The sequence below is a fragment of the Fistularia commersonii genome, chromosome 31, assembly GCF_037954325.1.
Source record: "Fistularia commersonii isolate RoL2024-O1a breed Wild chromosome 31, RoL_Fcom_v1.0, whole genome shotgun sequence".
Taxonomy (NCBI): Eukaryota; Metazoa; Chordata; class Actinopteri; order Syngnathiformes; family Fistulariidae; genus Fistularia; species Fistularia commersonii.
In genome coordinates, this window is record NC_141314.1 from 6,339,951 (window position 1) to 6,364,123 (window position 24,173).

The 24,173-nt window shown below is 44.6% G+C and overlaps 1 protein-coding gene across 1 annotated transcript in view; it reads left to right on the forward strand.

The window, feature by feature from the left end:
• Positions 1 to 3,227: 3,227 nt before the first annotated feature.
• Positions 3,228 to 24,173, forward strand: part of gpc4 (glypican 4) — a 29,905-nt gene continuing 8,959 nt past the window's right edge. The window contains exons 1-2 of the mRNA XM_086178783.1: positions 3,228 to 3,773; positions 23,354 to 23,512. Coding sequence (XP_086034909.1) covers positions 3,623 to 3,773; positions 23,354 to 23,512 — 310 coding nt within the window. The 5' untranslated portion in view covers positions 3,228 to 3,622. The remainder of the gene's footprint in view (positions 3,774 to 23,353; positions 23,513 to 24,173) is intronic.

Genomic DNA, 24,173 nt, shown 5'->3' on the forward strand with positions numbered 1-24,173 from the left:
CAGTTCCACCTTAATCAGGTAACAGACACACACCCAAAGGTTAAACAGCGAGAAGAGGTTCATTAGCTCAAACTGTTTGTGTTTCGCCTCCATCTTTAAGGCTTGTCAATTTTCCTAACAGGGCAAATCACTCGGGGGGGGGGGGGGGGGGGGGGGGGGGGGGGGGTGTCTGCACGCAACACGTCCGTCACGGCAAACGCACTTCAAAATCCTCTCTGTGTGCCCTTAGCCCACCGCTGCGCCGCAACTTTTCACACCCACACACCCGCTCCTGCCCAGATCCTGATAAAAATGCCATTGGTATCCAGCTGTGCTTTTCACTCGCAGGCTGGATTGCGGCTTTAAGATGGAAAAGAGAGGCTGATTAGCAGGAGATGAGCAAACGCCGGCTGCTGAGAGAACAGCAGCTAGCCCGGAATGGGGGTGGGGGGGGTGGGGGTGACACTCTGAATGCTAATGCGAGGCTAGAGAAAGGGCAAATGGGCCCATTGAAATGCAGAGTTCTCATGTTTTCATAGGGTAATATTGGGGCAATGTTGAAACAGCGCACATTATGAGAGTGAAAGGTCAATTTGATGTTAGTCAGCAGGAACACTGGGGAACGGCCGACGGTCAGGAATCGTCGCATTTTCTGCCCGAGCGATCGCTCGCCCATGAATATGTATTCCGAGTCCATTTCATGGTCGCACAATGACGTCCAGGTACCTTTCCGGGCCCCGAGGAGTCATCAAACCCCGCATAGAAATCAAACTAGCATTATAATTCAGGTGCTCGGGGGTGTACGGGATTTGCAGTCCGGTCCAATTTGAGCAGAGCTGGATGTTGGAATTCCCCCTGCCAGAAAGAAATGCTCGCGATATGTCACGTTGCTCGGGGTTCATTCATGTCTAATTACCATGGCGCTGGAGCATTTTCGTACCTTTTGTTAGCCTATTAAGAAGAGCAACAGGCCCACGCTCTCCCAGGCGTACGGCTCCAGCATCCTCCTCCTGCTCCTCAGCAACCCCTGGCTCTCCCTGCAGCAATCGCAGTCGCACAGAATGCATGGAGCCGCCTGAGGAATGTGGACACAAAAGGAGGAATGTCATTTGGGTGAGTGCTAACCCCCCCCCCCCCCAAACCGATGGATAGGCAGACACATAAGCACCCCACAAGTCCAGGCATGTTCAAACACAGGGGGTAGAAAGTTTTATTATGACTTTTTCTTTTAATTAAGGGACTTTCTTGAAGCACAATACTGCACACTGCAATTTGTGCTCTGGGAGAAATTACAGCTCCTTATTGAGCTGGGTGTACATAGATTATGCCTGCATGGAAGAAGTGGCTGGTGGACGATAACACGTGGGGAGTTTTGAAGATTTGAGTTGTATGTTGTGTCGATATCTCTTCACTAGCCTTTCCTTTATCAAGCTTTTCAAGATAGTTCTGGGCACTTTTGACAAGCTGGAGGGGGTAAGGGTCGGAGGCGCGGTCGCAGATAAAACAAACCTTCTCGTTACAAAATAAGCATTTATGAGTGTGAGATTACAGTAGGTGCCAGTTACATGTCAAAGCTGTTTGATTGGCAGCCGATCTGCACATTAGCAGAGTCGCGGTAAAAAAAACAAAACAAAATGGGGTTCGAATACATTAATTCTTACGAGTGACAGCCTCGACACCACTTGCAGCTGCAACGACAAGGGGAGACGCGAGAAGCTATTCCCAGGAAACGGGGGATCGGGGTATGGAAGATATGAAGGATCTGTCGAACAGATGACATCCTGGAGAGAGACGGAGACAAATGTCGATGGCGAATATGCCGGGATTCGCCCAAGAGCACAGTCTGAACGCAACATTCCCGTACATTTCCGAAGGCCTCGGCGAATGCATATGTTACATTTCGCTCTGGCTCCCGCTTATTTTTACGCTCCGTTTCAAGCATGCCGCGATCTGTATTTTGATAATTTCATAAATCTATTAATATCTTCCACGTCGGTACGCCTCAGGCGCCCTGTTTACCGGATTTGAAAACACATCGGTTTCGCTTTGAATGCAGACGGCGGGGCCGAGAGCACCCTACTGCTGACAGGATGAGGCCTGACGTGAGTTTGCACACGTAAACGGACAGTCGTTTTGCCTCCATGGTTACTGGAACACTAGCCAGGGTTTAATTGGGGGATTTCGAAGCAAACCAGGGACTTATAAAGTGCTAAACTGAAACGGCGTGCTCGAACAAGCTCCACCCTACCCCCCACCCGGGGACAGTTTTTCCTGAAATAAATTTAGCATTTTAGAAACAATCATTTGCGCTTTACATTTGCATTCAGAGACGTTCCATCACTTTGCTCCGCTATATAGTGCGACATTTATATCCTATTTATTGTTATGTGCACTTGGCTCTTAGGCACACTCGTGCTGAAGTAAAAGACATCAAAATGAGATTGGATTTACAGAAATGTGCAATGACAATAAACAGTCTTGTGTCCTATTTCCTTCAATCTGCTGCGATGTAGTGCAATATTAATATCTTATTTATTACTATGTGCGCTTTGTTTTTCGTGCCCCCTTGTGCTGCAGCGCAAAGCCACCAAACTAAGATCCGCTGTGCAGAAATGTGCAATGACAGTAAAGGATCTCCTTGGCCGGAGGAATGCTGTATCTGCCACTCCTGCTATAAAACAGATAAAAAAGGTCAGGTCATGTGTGGGCCTGCACCCAGAGGGAGGACATTTGCTGCATTTCAGGCATTTTGGGTTATCTGAGCTTCTCTTCTCATTGTGGCCAGGCGATAAGGGAGCTCCATCTTCTCTCTACTCCAGTCCTGATTTTTCCAAGACTGGAGGCAACTCTAGTCTTGGAAGCACGGGTTCGGGAGCAGCGGGGGCTGGGAGTGCCTGCTCCTCCATGTTCCTCCGTGTTCCTCCATGCTCCTCCATCGCTCCACCCCTGGTGTTCCTCGCTTCCAGGTTCTTTGTCCCCCCCGGAACTTAACGCTCGCTCCTGGGTGTCCGCCGGGGCTCTCTGCTCGCATCTGGATCCCAGAAAAGGCTGCGAGATCGGTCCAGCGTCCTGCCCCTGCAGAAGAAAAAGAAGAAGAGAGAGGAAAAAAGGGAAAAAAAAGTAACACGTCTGGGAGGAAAAGAAAAGCAAAGAAGAGTGAGGGGGAAATCTGAGGTTTTCTCTGGTTCGCGTTGCCGCCGGAGCCGAGAAGCGAAAGCCTAGTTCCGAGACTCGTCTCCGATCGGAAACTTTTTTTTTTTTTTACACATTTTCTAAACTTTTTTTTTTATCTTTTCGGGTCTGGAACTTTTCTCTCCCACCCCTCGAAGTTTTCAAGCGGACTTCTCAGGACTTTTTCCCATTACTTCTTCCTCATTATTTTTACTCCTTTTTCCACCGTTCCCCACCACGGTTCCCCCACCATCGTAGCCCGGCGAGCGGCGGCCTCGGAGCGGCCGTGAATGACGCTGCCTCTCGGTCGGAAGAAACCAGCGCGGGCGTGGGAGCCGCTGAAACTTTCTCCTCGCTTTTACAACACCCCGAGTTAACGGTTCTCCCCTTCCGCAACTCTCCAATTCCTCCTTCGGGGTTCTTTTAGTTTTGTATATATATTTTTTTACTATTAGTTTGAAGCCGACGCACCATGAAGACTCTGCCGCTGCTGGTGCTCCTGTGTGCGGGCTGCGCGTTCGCCGTGTCCGAGCCGAGGCAGTCGAAGAACTGCAACGAGGTCCGCGCCGCCTACAGCTCCAAGGGCTTCAATGTCAACGATGTCCCCCACAAAGGAGTCAACGGTGAGTGTTTTTTTATTATTATTATTTTCCTTGAAGATAAGTCGTTGTATGTTTCCCTTTAAAAAAATGTGTGTTCGGGCAACCAGGCGGTCCACGGTGGAAGGAGTCCGCCGGTGGTCTTCAGTGAAACTTTAAGCTAGTGGAACTTTTTAAGCTAGCTAGCCCGGTTTTAAGTTAGTGACGACCAAGTGGAAATGACTTTTTTTTTTAAAGTGCTTTAACTTCTAAACCACAAACTAGCACACTTCATGTCAAATTCCTGGATACAATTTGACTTTTTTAAAAACACTGTTAATCGTTGTCACCTAAAAAGGTGGGGAACAACCCCTTCTGCTAATTTAATTTTTTTTTTTTGCCAACTGCAACAAGTTGTATGGAGTTTTGTTTCTCTGTCCAGCTTGAAATAACACACTTTTGTAAACTGAGGAAATACTTGTTGCCAATCCATATCAATACAGACGCCCTAATGGACTCCCGAGGTCTGCTCTCTGCTGAAAGAAGTCACGCCTGTGTTTATTTGTAATGCTTCCTCAGTGTGGACCCCTATGGTTATGAAGCGAAGGGAGCCAGCAGAGATTTACTAAACATTGTAATCCATTGTGGAAGGGTCATTATTTCCCCTCCCGGCTTGTCTCACATCGATATTTTAACATTTTCCATGTGGGCGGATGCACGTTGACTTGTATCTTCCACTGCACCCTGAGCCCCGGCAGCAGTCATAGGCAGCGGATAAGTTAACAAGCAGGAACTCTTGCATGAAGAGGTGAGAGGGCAAGTCAATTTGATCAATAATGAGTTAAACCTAAATAATGGAAAGATATGCAGGGTTTTTACAGTGAAGGCTGAGTTGGGGGGTTGTGGTCTGAAATTCCACTATGTCCTGTATACCCCAAATCTCCCCCTTCTCTAATTTCCTTTTCATTTTTATAGTGGGCAGAATGAAAATGCACATATTTATTGAATTGGGAGCTGGTGTATTTGCCGGCACGCAGCAGCTGCAGTCCCGGCATTCTTCGTCAAGACTTTAGATGCGGTCCGCTGTAACGTTAATGCACCCTTTGACCCCTTTCAAAGTAAGTTCCCAGAAAGGCCTTCCCCAAGACCATTTATCCTCAAAACTCTTGGTTCTGGCGATCATATTTTGCAACACGCTCATAGCCTAGCCTGTTTTGCCAGGGGTGACACATTCATTTCAATGAGTCACCCCTGACGTGCTCCTCGCTTTTACGATTTTGTTTTGTTCGCTAAAAAGATGTTCGGATTGTTTTTCAGGGGTGGCAACAAAGGCTCATTAGAATTTGAGTCGGGTGTAACTGTCACAGAAGCTAAGAATTTATTTTTCCCGCATTTCACACATGGCTACAGGCCCCTTTTGTTTTCAAGCTGTATGTCTTTGTGATGCTAAATGTCATTGAGAGTACCCCAACATGTCTGCATGGTCAGATTTAATTGTCTTGCATCTTTGGGTTTTGAAAGGGGGGTCTGAATAAAGCCAGTTTTATTGTGCAGGTTTGTGTGCAACACACGTGCCTTTTTCCTTACAATAGAATCCTGGTGTATGTCTGGGCCTTCAGGCAGGGCTGACCTCAATGAGCTACTCTTTGTCATTGATAGAGACTGAGATAATTGATCCATAGAAAGCAACCAGGTCTACTGTCATTAAAGAGTGTTGGGGGTCCATGGAAAGCGAATACAATAGCCCATGTTGCCGGGTAGAAATGCTCCAGATGTGAAGTCCGATTGAAACTTCAGTCGCGTTTTTCAGAGCTTCACATCTCCTCTATATAATGGAAGGAGCTCTAAACATTTCTCTCCCTCCTGAACCGAAGCGCAGTTTTTTTAAACAAAACGGGATGTGAAGTTGCGGAAGGCTTCGTTAATTCGGCGCACACTGGGCGAAAAATTTCCCGCGGCTGAATCCCCGTTTCTCAGGAGGTTTTCAGACTCACAGCACCTGCAGAAGTTAAAACGGTTTACATGTTCAAAGTGTCATTTGAAGAGAAAAATTTAGGGGTTTAGACTTGAGTGCATATAAAAAGTGTATTTTCAGAATTTGAATCGACAGTTTATGAGACACGAGCTAAACAAATCTGCCGTGGCCGGGTAGGTCGCTCGGACGACAAAATGATCCCTGAATACAAGCGCGCAAAGTTTATTTTACCTTGCGATGTTTAAATGCTCAACATGTCAGCAAGACAAGTTTATGTCGGGAGATGTAACAGCTGCAACATTCACTGGCAGTCGCCGTTTGTCTGACCCTGCCGATGCAAATCTCAACAGTCGCTCATCTCTCGTAGCTTGAACCTCCAGCGGCTAACGAAGGAAACCCCTTGATTGTTAGCAGATACACGCTGAACAAAAACAGCAGTGAATGATGCAACTTGAGGTAAAATGACATTGAGAATTAGGTTAAACCAGCCGCGTTTTCATTTACCCCTCAATTTGCACCGTTGCAGCCAAACCACTTAGTCTCGGTATGTTTTCCCTTTTTAACGTTTTTTTATTGCTTTCTTTTCAACCCAGCATAAAATTGTTGCATGTAACAGCGTGCCTTGAAATAAAAGGTGAAAATAGATTCACTCTATGTACTCAGCCATTCCGACTTAAAATGCAGACAAGGGGTATTTAGGCACTTGCGCTGCATCTTTGCCAGTAGTTTCTGAAATGTTTTCATCTCCTACACATCGGACTAACTGTTTTACTGGAGACCGAAGGTTTCAGAAAAATTTCCTTTATATAACCACCGCCATATTGTTATTGTTGGCCATACGTTGATAAGGATGTTTGTTGCTGCTCGCATTACAGCCGGACACTGCTGAAGACTGACTCGAGATTTAATAAAGATGTTGTAATGCAGTAAAACTGAAATGGAAACCCTGATGGCTTCAGCATAGCCCAAATTAAGTGATCGGGAGATGCAGCAGGCTCAGATGGTAAATTCCGCCTTGATCCCATAGTATCAATCTTTTACCACTCAAGTGGAAACAGTTCAAGGCCCAGTTTCCAAGTTTCTTGTCCGTTGGATGATGGTTTGTTTATGGACTGTGGTTGGATACTTCAATTGTGGGAAATTAATGACGCTAATGATGGCAAACGTATATTGTCAGTAGCGATACAAAATGCAGATGGTTGCCTAACTGTCTGAGCCCATATACTTATTTGAAGTAATTCATGCTTCAAATGACAAAGTGACTAAATGATAAGGTATATGCAGAAGAAAGGCCTTTTAGAAGAACAGGAAAGCTGACCGTGGTAGTATCTGTCATGTCAAAGGTTGCTCATGGTCGGTTGAGGTTCTGCCTTACGTCTTTTTGTAGTTGTTCCAAACCAAGTGTGTTATGGTTTTCTCCGTCAGGCTTGATGTTATGCTTTAGGTATGGGACAAAAGCGCAGATCAAAGACAAGAGGGTCATTTTCTCTCCCTTCAGGAGGAGGAACATCCCTTTGCTCATAGTCAGCTCACATTATGCATTATGACTGAAACTCAAAGTGCACATGATCTCAGCACATTGGCCTCTTTGCGCTCCAGAAGTTCTGCAGCGTAACTTTGTGTGGGCTCCTTCCCCCTCGGCCCCGTGGCTGCTGGCCCCGCATCATTGCCATCCGGGGAAATAACAGGTTGTGTTATTGAATTGACATTCAGCAGATTAGATAAGAACAGGGAACAGGGGCATACACTCCTTGCCAGAGCTTTTATAGCTGAAACGCCACTATTTTAGTGTCTCTGCTCTAAAGGGCTGCGGCCTAGTATTTTAACACCAGTAATAATTAACCAATAAACTACCAGCCAACTGTCTTGCTTGCCTCCCAAGGTCAGTCCCATAAACCTCCAAAGGCCCTCTTTGTTTTATGTGAGACACTTATCAAACTTTATCATTAGGGAGTCATTAGAATGCACAGCCATTCGAACAGAGTCAAATTTGCGTAAAGTTGTGCAAAAAATTGGTGACAGTTACAATACTGTCAATGTCTGTATTTAATGTAAAAGCTTGTGAGAAAAAAAAAATTGTATAATTCGTGCAACTTTTTCCTGTAATAACATTGTATCAAATAATTGATCAGGTCGCGCTGCCTCTGTTGACAAACTTTAGGGGATCCGTTTTTCTGAACTTTCCTCAATTTCAAACCGTTTATCAATTGCACAGTTTCAATGCTCATGTAAAAAACATTGTATCCCACACTTTGCAACAATCACAGTCACAAGGAAGTACGCCACCATACAGTTGACCTTTGCTCTTACCTATTCTTCACAAATGTTGTAGAGCTCTTGTGCAACAACATCAAGTCGAGATGCGTTGGGGCATCATCATAAGTGGTCTGTATATTGTAGTTTGTTTTATTTGAAAGCAGTGATATCCCAATAAATTGTCCGCCCAACTTTATGGGATGTGTCACCACTGACATGCAAGCAGTGATGTGACATGTAGTTTGATTGCACCATTCTTACATGATACGCTTGCATTTAGGTTAATGGCGGGCAATTTGATGACTTAGACAAAAGGTAGGGCCAACTTCATTCATTGATTTACCGATATGTTTTTTTTTCCTAGTACCTACAGAACTAAATGCCGATGCAACGTGTGGTTTACAAACTGTGTCATCACACCGTTTGTCCAGCAGAGTATGCTGTTCGACTTGCACCGCTGCTTCCTGCAAATATAGGATATACTGTCAGTCAAATTTGTTGTTTTTTTTCCCCGACCTGCCCAATCAGATGTTTAGTTGTTGTATCGATAGATGTGACTACGGTATGCTCAATGTAATTGCAGTATCTGATGGCCCTTGAGAAGGACTGGACAACATGCCGCTAAGGTCTATTTTGCTTTTTTGATAAAGCAAGGGTATGTATGTGAAATAAATGTTTCAACTACACCGCCCAAAGCTGACATTCAATGTCACTTCATGTTTATTTCGAACCATTCACTCAATGAAGTTAAGTTTCATGGTCCCATCGGGAGCACCTTTCCCCCGAAAATCTATCGATCATTGTGTCCAAATGTTGGTAAAAGAAATTATGATAATGTGAGAGTTCCTGTTTTGTGTGCGGAACATCTACTCACTAACTCAGAGGCCAGCCTTCAGGATAATTGAGTTTTGGTATCATGAGGCTGAGGTCTTGTGAACTCATGGTAGGAGGGAGGCCTGCCTGGGGTTTTCAGCAACCAGATGACCTAGAGGGAAGAGAGTTGCCACGCGTGCCTGCCAGCTCTGTGGTGTCTTGCCATTCTTATCAGCTTCCTGCAATCATATTGTTGCAGCTCCGAGATCAGCGGCTCTCTGGGCGCCCTGATATGCTCCGCCAGCGACGGCTGCCTTATCGTTGGTCCAAAACAAATCAGCTTATCTCAACCTGCGAAATCAAATCGGGATGTGTGTGGATGTATTTCAAATACGGCAGTAAAATCACCCAGATTTCTTTTCTGTATAGACTCAGCCCAGTGAATGAAACAAGTTTGCAATTCAAGACCTGATTAGTTCTTTTGAGTAGCTTTCCTTTTAACTAGTAGCACTGTGGAATGTTAAGTTTCCCTCTTACACTCGTTTAGTATGCTATGTGTGTTGCTACAATTCAATAGGAGTGTGTCAACTGAGCATCCGTAATTCCATTTCTGCATCTTTTGCTTTGGCCCTCACTACAACAAATGGCCAAGTGAGAGACGGATGAGTGGGGGTTGGATGCTGTGTGTGGGAACAATTGAACACCTCCTTTTAGGCCAGCTTGCCCCCCACCCTCACCACATTCCAAACTGGACCACCAAGACCCGCACACAGGGTACCCTGGAGCTGGGAACACACAACAACAAAGAAAGCTGTGGATGGACCAACAGTGGCATGCAGAGAAAGAGTTGGGATTTGAGTGACAGGAAAGAGTTTTGCATCAGGGTGAGTTGAACTGAATGTCCTGGTGAAATGGTGAGCCAGACAACAACAACAGAGCCAGTGACTTGAGTGTGTGTGTGTGTGTGTGTGTGTGTGTGGGGGGGTAATTACGGTGGGTAACCGCCTGAAACCTATCCCAAGTTATACAGGCAACTTCCCATATCTTCTCCAATAACCCCTTTGAACACGTCTTTCAGACTCAAGGGTTGACTCCGATTCACAAATGACTTTTTGACACGAGTCAGCTCGATGGAGAAATCGTGCTCAGATCTACAGATTATCTGTATTTTGACATGAGGATAGCAGACTACTACTTAGAGGTCTTGCTCGTTTGCCTGAAAGTCCACCATGTCTGTCCAACCTCCCCTGGTCCAGAATGCGCAACTAGATCTAAAGCGTTTCACTCATCCCGTTTGTCAAATCATTGTTCGAGTTTTTTCGATTTGTGAATAATTCTTTAGCCGCTTGGCTGGTTGAAGGTTTTTAGAAATCATCTTTGGGAGAATGAACACACACTCCTGAGAGTTTGATCTGTTTACAGTCGTGAGTGGTTTCATGGCGTCCCCACTGAATATGCCCGTGGACAGACTGGGGTTCTAACAATCTCCTTCACGTCACTGCTGGTGTCAATCTGCTAGCTGACATGTGACAGAGGGACTTGACCCCAAACTTGCCAAACTTCTTGCCTGATATAATGAGGCTCCAGTCATTCAGTTAATCCCACATCTAGCTACCGCTCACCGGTGGTCATGATGTAGATATCATTTAAACCCAAGCTTGTTCGACTTCTAAGACGTCACTTCGATTTCCATGTTGATGGTCTTGATCATCCTTAGGAACTGCGTGGTTTGCTATAGGCCCATGTGGTTAGGGAGAGAGAGAGTATGAGGAGAGAGCAGCGCCAGGGGCTTGCCTGGCAGTTTGAGCTGAAACCTCGGTGCTGGGTGAGGGCCAGGCGATCTGTAATCCCTGCTAATTACTCCCAAGGCCTTCATCAAGATTCCAACTGATGAGTCAGTCACTCACACTTAGCTCACTTTTCCAACCTGCAGTATGCTTAATAGGTTTCCTAATATTTATCTAATCCCTCTGTGTGCTGTTCCCTCTTGGAGTTATTTGAACATAAATTACAATGTTTGACAGCAAACCACAGGGTTTTATTCTCTTTTCCTTAATAGTTCTGTCCTCCGTCAGAAAAAAACAAAAAGACAGGTGTTTGGCTGAACCGCTCACCTGAGTTGTTGACGTTGGTGTTGGTGCTCCGTGTCTAAATTAGGTATACAAAAGTCGCATCATTTGGCCAATGCGGTGTCAAGCTGGGCTTCTGTTGGTTTAATTGTTTTTCGGGCAAGACACTATGATTCATACGGGCGCTCAGATAGTATCATCACGAACATGCCGAGCCCTCCATAGCTGAGACCCTTTAAACCATTGTACAATTAGGTTTAGACTTTCGAGTCCTTTTGACAGACTGCAATGAGTGGTTCTCTTCCCACCGCCTCCGCTGGTGTCTAGTTTCCCAAGGCCCAACAGGTATATCAGAATCTTTGTTGCCCTTTTGTAGCTCTCAGCCTCCAGAAACCCGATCTTGTACCTGACCTCATTCCGCCTGGGGGGGCTTTGCCCGGCCCCGGTCCTGCTGCAACATCTGGTGGACTTCAGCTGCTTTTGGATGTCTGTTATAAACATTGTCAGAGAACTCACTGTCCTCAGGCAGAGTTCGTAGGCTTTTACTGGCGCTAGTGAAATGTATTGTTTGTGTGTTAAGTATTTAAGAAGCGCTCATATGTTCTGACAAATGTTTTCTTGTTAGAGGCTGAAAGGAGGGGAGTTACAGTTGCTTATATATGTATGTGCATAAAGCAGGACCACAGGCTTTAAGTGTGAAGCCTTCTTAGATAGTGGCATGCCTCTTGACCAGTGTGTGAAACATCTTAAAAAGGACTTATTTGTAAGCTCCACAGTAGTCCATTTTTCTGACAGCACAGCAGTGTTTGCACAGTGTCCCATGGTAAAGCACTTGGCCATAAGAGTGTTTTTCATCCTCTTCTTTAAAGTCTGTTTTATTTAGTGTGCTGTGAGTCAGTGGAAAGACGAAAGGCTGGTGGAGAGGGACACGCCAGGAAAGTCTTTAGTGCCTCTCCCCACCCTCCTCTTCCTCTGTGATAATCACGCTGTGCTGTAACTTGTCCTCTCTGTTTGTCTGCAAAACCTCTACCTGTCTCTGCAAATCTCGAACATAACACAGCTTTGCTCCCTCTTTCACTCACAGTTACTTGGCCTATCAGCGCCGAGCAGTGGTACACAAAGGCACACACACACACACACACGCTTAAACATGGCCAAAGGTGCAGTGAGGAATCTGTTGTAGGAGCATTAGATCAAACATTGCAACTCCTTGGTTCATCTCAAAGAACATGACCTGGAAGAAGGATGTGCAAAGGTTGAAACACAAGGCTAGCTGTGTTCTCTTTTGCTTGATAATTTAAATATTTGCAGGTACTAATAAATTCAGTCCTATATGATTGCTATTAATATCGCCCAAATGGCATTCAAGTGTTTTTTCCAGGGATGTACTTATTCATTATTTACACCGACTATCCTGCACTCAGGGTCATGGGGTTCCTGAGCCTCTCCCAGCTGTCATTGGCCATGAGGTGGTGTTCACCTGGGTCAATCACAAGGCTTCATATAGAGATGTACAACCATTCACTCACTCATTCACCCGACATATGGAGACATATAGTCACTCACTCTCTGACTCTCACGTCTGGGCAGTTAAGGGGAATTTACTCATTAACGTTTTCCTCTAGTTGGTACCGATATCATAAATTAACTAAAGTAACTGGGCTTGAGCTTAATCTGAGGAAATGAATCAAAGTAGAAATCTGCAAATTGGAAAAATTGCTCATAACCCTGACAGCTTGAGTTGATTTATTACCTGCATTAAGAATGTAATTAATCATTTTTCTGTGATTTCATATTTTAAATATGCTTCTCAAACATTACATTTGGACATTTCTTTAATACATTTTATTCATTTATTCGTTGAATAAATGTCAAAATTATTCAACATATCACTTCATTTAAACCATATTATTAAGGGGGGAAATTGTCTGTAAACTAAGCAATGCTTAATGTATTGCCAAACCTTTTTCAAAATTAGGAAGAATTCGGATATTAAACAGATTCAGTTACACATTGGTATCCCTTTGTGTGACTGAAGTTAAGATTCCTAGCTCAGAGGATAAGAAACTTATTCCAGTTTTTTTTTTTTTTTTTTATATGGCTGTGAATGCAAAAAAGATCATCATCCCAAACAAATGTAATATTGTTGGAGTTTTTTTTCTAACTAGACATACTCATCTGTCACTTTAACAGCTGCAAAAGGACTTAGCGCCCAATGCTAGTTTTCTGCTGGAGCAGTAGAACAGGAAGATCACGCTTCAGCACGTCTAGGTTTGTCAGAGTCTCATGTTCATGGAGTCCAGTGTGGAGTGATCCGAGTTCATAAAGCACGTCAGTGCTTCACCAGACTCCCCCGTTCGTCCGTGATGATGGCTGGATTTTTTGTGTCCATGGTGCTTCTATTCATGCGAACTGGCTTGTCAGAATACACAAGAGGAATTTTTTTTTTTTCAAGTTACCTCCTCTAAGAACAGCTGATTCCTCTTCTCTGTAATTCATTTGTATAGTTTGTACTCCCATCATAACCGTTGGCCATATGCCGCTGTGACTCTTCAGTTATTTGAGTCGAACCGATATCAGATATCAATATGGGATCAGCGAGTTCGTCGCAAGTGTGCGAATGTGAATTACGGTCTCTCGCTCCCACTTAGTCACAGATGGTTTGCATGGATTTTGTGAGTTTGACCTCTAATTTTTATGATTCATATTCCCCCCCTGTTTTGTTTGTGTGTTTAGTGACCTCTGGCAGACCCGGCACTGTCAGAAGACATACTTGCTCAAGATCCATGTTGTGTTGTGTTGAAAATAGTTCGATGGGAACGAGAGGCCAATCGTCGCGTCCGCAGATTAACTTGTCTAGACGAATGACCTTCCGGTCTTGGTTAATGATAAGCCTTTAACCATCACCAATTCTCCGTTCAAAAATATCACCTTGGCGTTTATTGTGTTTCTAGGTTTAAATATTTATTGCTTATCATCATGGAATTTTGTCTCGCAGAAGCTGAATTTTTAATCTCCAATGTCCCCAAAGTGCCCTCCTCTACATAAATAAGCCCATCATCGGACGCAAATCTCTTTCCGTGAACCATCTTGACATCGCGCTGAGTCACATTCTCAGGTCGGGAACCGAGAGACACTAAATGACAAAGTGTTGAGCCGGTGGACACTTCAAGTGCTGCGACGGACCTTTTGGTTCCCGTGTTTTAAAAAGTACTCTGCAGTGCAGCAGCAAGTTGAAACCCTGACAAAGCATTGACCTGGGAAGTGGTGTTGGCAGGGAGCTTTTGTGTAGGGAGACAAAGCTAGAGATGCTGGGACGAGACAGAGAAGCCGAGTGGGAGGCCACGGGTATGTTGTGGAATCTCCCCAGGGGCTTCTGGGTAAATGTTCATGGATGACAGCGTTTTGGAATGTTCACAAATGGAGAGTTTTAATTGGCCGGAGGCCCCGACTGGTTTAGTAATCAGAAATGAACAGTGGTAGCAGAGGGCTCAGATTTATGGATCCCAGCGTGTTTGCTTTGTCTCCGAGATTGCCAGACCGTTAGGAAGTTAAACTGGACAAGCACGGAAGCTTTCGGTCAAAAAACATCTAAAAGTGACACATTTTTCCATTTCAACGCGAAGCTGTTGATGGCGTTTTCATGGAAGTATATTTTGTTTGAAAGAAAATGAGTCGTGGAGAGCTCTCCCTCCTCCTCCCCGTGCTGTGCAGTAGCTGCTGGCATGCCTTTCTCTCTCATCATAGCCATGCCATGTGACAAGTAAATTCTGGCAAGTTGTTGTTTTGACAGCTGTATAGTGGAGGAGATTTTAATTCCTGATTTATTTAAGGAAACATCATTTTACACCGACATTATCCAAAGCTCTGCGGCCGGCTTTATATCTGAAAATATTCACTCTGGATAGCGCTCCACTCAACCAAAGCTTCCTGCCCCATAAATGGATGGTTGGTATTGTTGGAAGCGCAGTCAATTTCTAGAGTTTCCTTGGTTGCTCACTTCTTAAATCCTGCTGCCAGTGGTGCAGATCTTGATCGTAATGGACTTCGCCCATGGCTCCTGCTGCTTCGCATTTGCCTCAAACATCCCCCTGTTGATGATGAGTCATGGATCGATTCAGCAGGCGTTCCCTGACTCATCATGTGAGGAAGGGCTGACTCGCGGTCAACTGACAGCATGCTGAGCGAAAGGAAGCTGACGTGGAAAAGTGCATACTAATTGGGCCAAAGTCAGACACGTCCCATCTTCTTTGCTTTAATAGATTAGATTTAACATTTTATGGTGTTTGCTCTGGAACCATTGGTAGCTCCATTCAGGCACACGGCAGCTGCTATTAAGTGCTGAAGTACAAACAGCCCCAGCGGATTTGAATTGTATATTATGACAGATAGATGATGTATTGATATAAGTTTTCACTGGTAATTATAATATACATTTACAATATGCGTCATTCTAGCAATCTCGTCAACTATGCTTTCATGATCGACTCTAGCAAAGTGAAATTACAGAAAATAATTACAAAGAATGTGCACAGTGGCCCAGCAGTTTGCACTCTGAGGGCTTTCAGTGCAAGACGATCCTTGGTAAGATTCAGTGCACATGTTCTCCCTGTGTCTGCATGGGTTTCCTCCGGGTTCCTTTAACAGTCCAGGAACGTGCAGGGGGTTCATGGGGGACCCCAAACTGTGAATAAGATAAGACAAACTTTGTTGATCCTCATAGGGGAAATTCTTTTGTCACAGCACCATACCAGTTATAGTGTCCGGTATACAATGGTCGTATGCTTCGATGATATGTGACGTGGATGTGAGAGTGAATTGTTTCATGTCTCTATGACGTGAATAAGAGTGAATGGTTGTGTCTCTACATGAGGCATTGCAATGGACCGGCAATCAGTACAGGGTGAGCCCCCACCTCTCGCCCGATGACAGCTGAGGTAGGCTCCAGAGCCCCTGCGACTCTGAGCACACGAGAGGCTGTATAAATAGAGAATGAATATTTAAAGGGACATTTGTTCCAGCAGTTTTATACCAATCCTGTACAATATTAAAATTCCATTGTCTACTCAAAAAAGGTCTCTCCCCAGCTATTTTCTAGTAATGAGAAATGTTGCGGGACAGCTTGATTTACACACTGAAGACATTTCAAACGGCCAGTAGGAATCAGCTGGCCGTCTATGCATATCCGCTCGATTCCGGAGATCCAGGCTAAAACAGCACAGAGGGACTTAGGGGAGAAATCTGGAGCCGTTACCAATCACCGTGTTCTCCCAAAACTCACGTCAACGTAAGATAACAAAGTCTGCTCCGCAGGTCGTACATATTCATGGCACACATGAGTATAGCCATTTCAAACCTTCATTACATGTTTTTATCCCTCAGTATTTCCTTTTTACGCTGGAAGACAGGCGGCGGTCGGCTGAAAATACTATCTCACGTAAAGGTTAGGGTTTGGAATTCCCACACGCCATACAGTTTCAGCCATTCATTCCCAGCACCAACTGGGTCTAAAGAGCTGAAAATCAACGACGGTTGGGCCACAAATGACCATAAACCTGTCATGAGCCTATTTTTGTAAGGCGCAGAGATGTGGCGATCAAGAAGGTGGAAATATCGCCTCACCCTGATTATCTCCATATGAAGGCCAAGTCCTCTAATAGTCTCTGCTTCTTGAGCAACATTGCCAAACGTACTCTCCCTTCACTGTGATCCAGCTCTGGAGTAGCATCATGCATGCTGGGTATTATTGTTAAAGATACATATACTTCACGTTGGCTGTAAATAATCAATTTAGCACTGATTTTTTTTTTTTCTCCTCTCCTCTCTACCATACAAACCCCAAGTGGAGCTTATTAGACCCCTATGGATGCATATAGCTTTACAGTGCAAATCACCTACATCCCTGCAGAATAATGACACATTCCGTATTTGATTAAATTATTTTCCCATTTTATTTTTGGAATGAGCAGGGTATTTTAATGAGTGGTTTAACATTTTCTTAATTTGCTATTAGTATATATCAGTCCTTTTTTTTCTTTCTTCAGGGCATCCCTGTTAAGACTACAGCTAGCAAACTCTGGACTGGGGGGGTGAAAAAACCCACTCCCCTTCTCCCGCAACTAGTAATGGCATGATGCCCTTGAGCAGTCTGTGGTTGTATTTAGCAGCAGCCTGATGTGAATGTGTGGATGTTTGTAACCCCCTTCCGCAGCTATTCCCCCAGGTTGTAAAGGAGACTTGAGAATTTCGTCCGCTTACGAAGTGAAAAGGATTTCTCATAACATTCTGGATACTAACATATTATACCTCAGGAGTTTTCCCAGCAGTGTATATGCTTTCCCTTTTTTTTTATATATATTTTTCTCTTTTGTTCTTGTCTTCCCTTAATCTAAAGTCCTCGGGGGAGATTCCTTTGCTTAACTGTGCATAATTGTTTCCTCAAACTAGAGTCTTTTTTTTGTTTTGTTTTGTTTTTTTAAACAAGACAAAAAAAGATTTTTTTTTCCCCTCTCCCAAAGCCATTGACATTAATTTTCGGATTTTGAATTGGTGATTGGTGACAGAAAACAATTAGGAACATGTTTAGTAAACCATTATGTGACTACGGGGTGGCTGTGACTCAGTCGGTCAAGCAGGCGTCCATCCAACCTGGAGGTTGGCGGTTCAATCCCCGACTCCCCCTTTCAAATTGTCCTTAGGCAAGATGCTGAACCTCTGGCTCCATGGTCCGGTTAGCGCCCTGCATCGGGGTGTGTAAACAGCTGTATAAGTGTAGCCCATTTTGATTAAAAATTAAATATTTTCCTTTTTTGTCCATGCAAGGTCAACGTGAGCGTTTACTGGAACCAAATGTTCTGACTTAAAGTCGACCCAGAACTCGCGATTTGCAACTGCTTGTTTTTCTACAAGTGCAAAACAGAAACTGTCCTGTGAAAACATGGCCGAACGGTTTGAGCCAGTGCAGGTGCGGGTGTTGGTTTTTCCTCTCCGCTCTGCAGGAAAGTAACTTGCGCTGGCATTAATTGGGTGCTGTGGTATTCACTCCTATCATCATCTCACAGCTCAACACCAACAGTAATTAAAAAAAAGAAATTCCGCTAAATCTTGAATGAGTTATCGATATTGTGCAGGGGTGGAATTATCATGCACATTAACAAAGTGTGCTATTTTACTTTTAATCATTTGCAATGGTTGTGAGTTGTGTGAAAGCATGCGTTTCAGTTCAGTAACCTTTGGCCTCCTTTCCAGCTCTTGCCAGCCTATGTCCTGTGATCTGGACAGTACAGAAATAAACATAATGATTGGCATATAAGGTTCCCTTATTTGTATTTTCGTATGTGTTGGTAGTTTTTTTTGGGGCTTTTCGTGTCTTCTTTTTGGGGGAAGCGTGGGGAATGTACGGCACTGGTGTTATTCGTGGTGTTTTTTGGGAGAGTTACTGTGTGTGGTGGCTGTCCCAGCCGGCGGACAAGGAGGGTCAGGGGACACGACCTCTCTCAGAGGTGTGGCTGTTAACCCCTGACCTTGCTGGTTAAGCCTGCAGGGTGGTGGCGGTGGAGGCAGCGAGCATGCCAGAGGGGGGTGGTGGGGACCCGTACCTTGATGTCTGTCTGGTTCAGGGCCACATGATGGCAGGCAGAGGGGGAGTTGAGGTGTCTAATCTGGTTTTTGTCTGTGGCGTTTTCACCTCCCCCACCATCCTTCCTCTGAGAAAGGAGTTTGAAATGCAGGACAATGTCAAAAGGGAAGTGACTTATTTTATGAGCCATTTAAAGGAGATGGTGGTCTTCCCACAAAGGACGAGCTGAGAAGCAGCGAAGTGCCGATGAATGCGGTGGAACACAGTCACATGTTTGGATACAAGATGCCGTTCTCTTGTTTTGAACACCATAAATGGCACTTTTCCTCCTCAGAGCGACCGGAGAACAATGTTCTGTCTGTCTTATTACATCTTTATGTAGTTGAGAAGCTAACATAAAAGACTCTGTGAGATACACTTCGCACTCTCGCACAAAGACCGTTCATTCCGGCGACTCTAGAGAAGTGAGGAACAAAGTTTACTGTGAAGCGAGCGTGGCTGGAACATGTCACGTAAAGTCCAGTGTGATGTCGATTCGCTATTTTCCTTGACGGTTCGCTCTCCTTTGCGCCACCTCGGCCCGCACCGCTTCTCTCCCAGCGGTTTTGAGAAATTGGCTGCCAAAATGTTTTCACAAAGAATGCATTAGCTAAGAATCCTCGGTTTTGAGAGACTCAATCCTTTGAGCTAACAATGTGACATTTGTACAGACATTCCTGTGAAATATTGACCATCTCACTTTTATTTGTGTACTTTGGTAACTAGGGCTATTTTCCACGGGGCCTTTTGATTGTACGCCTGTGCTGCGGCCAAGCGGAGGGCCCTTCTGGAGGGGGAGACTTTCACCCAAAAGTTGTGTGTGCGTGCACTGACTGCTCCCTGTACCTCCAATCATACCGGTACAAAGAACCATGTGTTGAGCAGTGATGTGATGTGTGAATATGTTTAGGTTGGGACTGCCAACCACTCGGGTGTTTGTGTGCGTGTATGTGCATATGTGTATAGGAGGGATGAGTTTGGAGGTGGTGCTGTGGGAGAAGGAGTGACTTGAGGCTTATATGGACACGATCCCAGACAGAGGGGTCCAGTTTATGGCGCCATGGTGCATCCCTCCCTCTGGTGCCCTGTTTGGAAGATTGTATAAGTGAGTCGCTTCTGACCCCTCGGCTGACTTTCAACCATCCTAGCCACCCTTGACATGCGAGGAACATCTAAAAATATTTGCATGTAGTTGAATTAAATATGCCATATGTTGAGGGCAAGACTGGAGTTGTGCCTGTTTCACTACTTTCACCTCCAATTCTTAAAATGGTAAGAAATTTGATGTAAAAATAAGTGTTTTTGTATGGCAGTGGGTGTACTGTATGTCTAAAATAAGTAACGGGGTACCTCTTCAAGGGTTTTTTTGCAACATCAGTGATGAAAAGAACCAACGTTTTCATAAAACCCCATGAAACTTGGAAATCGCAAGTGAAGGCAGCAGAGATCCCACAACCCTGGACAGCAGTGCCGTGCCAGAAACAACCAAAAACAAACAAAACCACTTAAAAACACTGCAAGCGATCCGTATACTTATTCCTTTCATCGTAAGAATGAAAGATACCCACTTAATAAACGATTTAACATAGTGTAGTCAAGAGCACAGAAAACTCTGTTTGGCTGTAACTGGCTTTGGATGGATGTTTTTGTAAGTCTCTTTTGGAATAAGGTGCTTTCCCTAATCCCCTTTTCCTGAGGGCAGCGTTTCAGAGTACAGTGCCAGTTCATCTTCATTTCTATTCAAATGTCACCCAAGTCCAAGAGAGCAACCGGGCCAGACTGGACTCGAGCCTGACAAAACCTCGATGGAGCCCAACATGGTTGACGCACATCCCAGCGCTTGGCTTCGGTTACTCGTTGTTTTAGTTGCCGCTCTAGAAACTCCTAGAAAACAGAACAATACGACATTAAAAGAAATTACTCACAATCAACAAAATGGGCTTTGAGGAACGTGCAAAAAATCAGGTTATTTCAACAGCGGTACAACCGAACCAAAACAGAGAGCACAGATGTTAAATTAGTATTATCTCAGGATTCAACCGGGAAACAGAGTATAGCCAAGTAGACGAGCAGTATAGCACTTTATCGTGAATAATTGCATTGAAATTTTAGAAGGAAGCAGTTGAGGATTCACTGTCCTGGACAACAACACAAGAGCTAGAGAATGGAACCAGGAATTTTTGGCTACAAGATGACCCCTCTAAGCACCTGAACCACGTCGCCCTACCGACCTTCAAGTTGTAGTCCTTCTCTCAAAGACCTAAAGAGCAGCTGATGAAATCGGAGGTGGCTTTAACCCAACCAGGAGATATCTTTCTATCACAACCCGTCAAGGTGTGACTCGACTCCAAAATTTACTTCCATTCATTCAGTTTGAGAGAAAAAATTTGCAGTCATTCATTACACAGTAATTTGGAAGCTCCAGGTGATGTATGTAGACGCAAGTTCAGCAGTTTATAGGAATCAATGTGGTCACACAGGCCTCAAGCTCAGTGAGCCTGAGTGAGCGGGGAAAACTAAACAGGCTGTAGGTGCCTGTATGGTGTGAAAGGATCCCTGTGTTCTCACAAATTCCACCAGCCGCGTTCTTAAAACAAAACATTATTGCAGCTGCAACTTTGCATTTGTCCTTCCTTGACCCTCTATTTAATTGGATGAAAATCCCGCTTTCTCCAAAGTTGGCAGTTGGTCATTTATCATGGAGGCTATGTAATATTTGAGCAACGGACCCGGTTAGAACACAAGGGGAATCGGTTGTAACGCGCCAGAAATGTTTGAAACTGCCAGTAGTCAGCTCACATACTATTGGTCGGGCCTTCGAGTGGATCCTAACAGCGGCACCTTTGTACCGACCCAAGCAAGAGAGCAGGACTGTTTTTGGGGGTGCAGTTGTTTTTTTTTTTTTTGCCACATATTGTTCTTTAACATTCCCATTATCAAACCTCCCCAATCTTTTGGCTCCGGAAGCTTAATTGGTATTGATTTTGTAGTATTAAACAGTCACAGTTACCTTTCTTTATCTGCTTCGAAGGCTTCCAAGACTTTTTCCAGTGACTTCAGGACCAAAGTTATTGCTTGTGACATGGATTTTTATATAAATATATTTGCGCAGCGATCCTATCGTCAGGGCTAATGAAGGATAAGCTTATCTTATCTTTCAGCAAATGGTTCCGGACGTTGAGTCACGCATTGAAAAATACAATAGAAATAAATCTGCGAATGTTGGAAATAGATTGCTTCCAGATAAAATTTAGAAAGAAGTCAGAATAGTTTATGAAGCTGCTCCAGTAGTTTTAGCATCTGTTGGACTCTCCTTTAATACTCGTAAATATAAAGGTACTTGTGCCACTGGTTGTTCAGAGCCAACAGGTGCTTTTCTTATGCAATGAGAGTATGAGATATTTCTTATCCATGTGTGTGTGTGTGTGTATATATATATATCTATATATACATAGATATATATGTATAGATAAAATATTCCACATTCCACACATTGAAGTGTTTAATGTGAAATGTTTAGTGAAAATAAAGTGGAAAATAAATTTCTGAATATCAGTAACATTAGCTGCTTTTTTACAGTGTAGGAATTTTGCACTTCCTTACGGTTCTTGGTGCATTGGGACAGCAGAAGAACCAGGGATCTTGGACCTCAGTTCCTAGAGCCATCTTAGAGCCTACTTTGAGTTCTTTTAACGGGTCCATAGGAATTCATAGGTTATTGGTGGAACTCAAGGGCCACGCCCATCACAAGATACTTCTTAAGACTGCAGAGTGCCATTTTTAAACATTTCCTGTCAAGGATTTGTTTTTTTTTTCACTTGGGACAAAATGGACGGATCCAGTGAGAAATTGCGTGACAAAAAGGTTCAAGCTCTTCTGGCCCGCTACGCCTCAGAGGGGTTTCCAGGGCTCATAGAGGAACATCTCTGCGACCATTATTCTTGTCCATTTTGGATCAGAATAAGTGCGACATTAGCGAATAGCTAATGGGGCTCTTTCCACGGCAAAGCAGTGCAGCGAGAAGATAAAAACACTTCAACCATCTGATAGTCCGTGGTTGTTATTTCATAAACGCTGTGGCAGCTTCCACCTCAATGGTGTCTGCATCATCTGCGTCTTCTTCTGTGGTTTGATTATGAGTGTGGAGCTTAAGGTGCACATCACAGACCTGCCACATGCCCCTAATGTGGTTTCTTACTACCTGTTGGAATGCAAATGTAAGAGGTCCCCCGCGAGAAGGCTGCTTCCTGGAGTTAGATTGGTGCCGGAGAGCTCTTAGAACTGTCATCCTAGACCTTTTCTGTCTGAAAGTGGCTAATATGAGGCGTGAATGGAGATTACCTTATAAATGGCAGACCGGCTAAAAAACTGACCCTCCTCAGACCCATTTTTTAAAGGATGTGAAACTCAGAGAGAAGGCTCCCGCAACGAACCATCAATCAGGACAGGGAGTGCCCGGATCACATCAAGGCTCTATTAAGTGTCTAGCTTAAGGCAGCTTTGTGCTGAGTTGTTGCAATTAATCCACTTACATGCCGTTGAGCCGGGGTTTCGCACCCGAGGCACAGAGGGGTTTGTGTCAGGTGAAGTTGTTGATCACTGAATGTGAGCGAGAGGTTAAACGATTCATGTCTCTGGAAAAAAAAAAGATAAATAGTGGCAATAAACATTTTGATTTAATCTTACTGATTGTAAATTTGATTATAACCAAGAAATGCAAAGCTGCTATTTCTAAGTCCAACCTCTTAATAGGCATTTTAAGTTTGAATACCTCCAAATACCATACTCGGACCGGATTGTCTTTTGGACATTTTTGGATAAGAGCAATTCATTCTCATGTGACTCAACTGATTATCATGGTTTATGTATTGTACCCTCTTCTCATCTCTTCCAGGGGCGCCGCTGAAAGTGTGTCCGCAGGGCTACTCCTGCTGCACCCTGGAGATGGAGGAGAAGCTGAGCCAGCAGAGCCACACAGAGATCAAAGCTCCCGTCTCCAGGCTTAGCACCAATCTACAATCAACCTTCAAACAGAGACACGACCACTTTGACAGTGAGCAAACGCACTCGCGCACACGTGCCGCCGCCACCCTCCGGGCCACATTATGCCACTTGCCGTTTCCAAACACAGCATGTCAGGCCGCGTGTTTTTTTTTTTTTTTTTTTTTGACGGACGCTCCCATCTGCCGGAGTGCCGCTCCGAGCCGGAGACAGTCAGTCTGTGTCCGCCGGCCCGTCCACCTGTCTCTCAACATCACCGCTTTCCAGCCTCATCGGCCTCCGCTGACCACTTTGCGTCTCTCCGTGGAGGGACGCGCGCACCCTTCCAGGCAGACCACACACATCTACGGATGCAGTCTCCCTGCGTTTCCTGTTCCTGTGCATGCGTGTGTGTTTGCGTGCCTGTAAATAGTAGGATCAGGTTTCGTTTGTGGAGGGTGGGAGCATATGGGAACATGCAACAGTGCTGAATCACCAAGGAACTGGGGCAGCTTTAACTGCTGCCTGCTATTCAACCATGCTAGCTCTGTTAGGGAAGAGGGGGAAGAGAGAATATTTGTCAGGGGGGGGGGAAAAAAAAAGAGGAAGCATTGGATTTCAAATTCCTTAAGCTTTACTCGTGGAGGGTGGGATATGATGAAAGTACTTCTCCCGATATATGGCTTTTTGTTTTGTGTGTAATTATGTCGTCGTGCGTGCATGTCTGCTCGTGC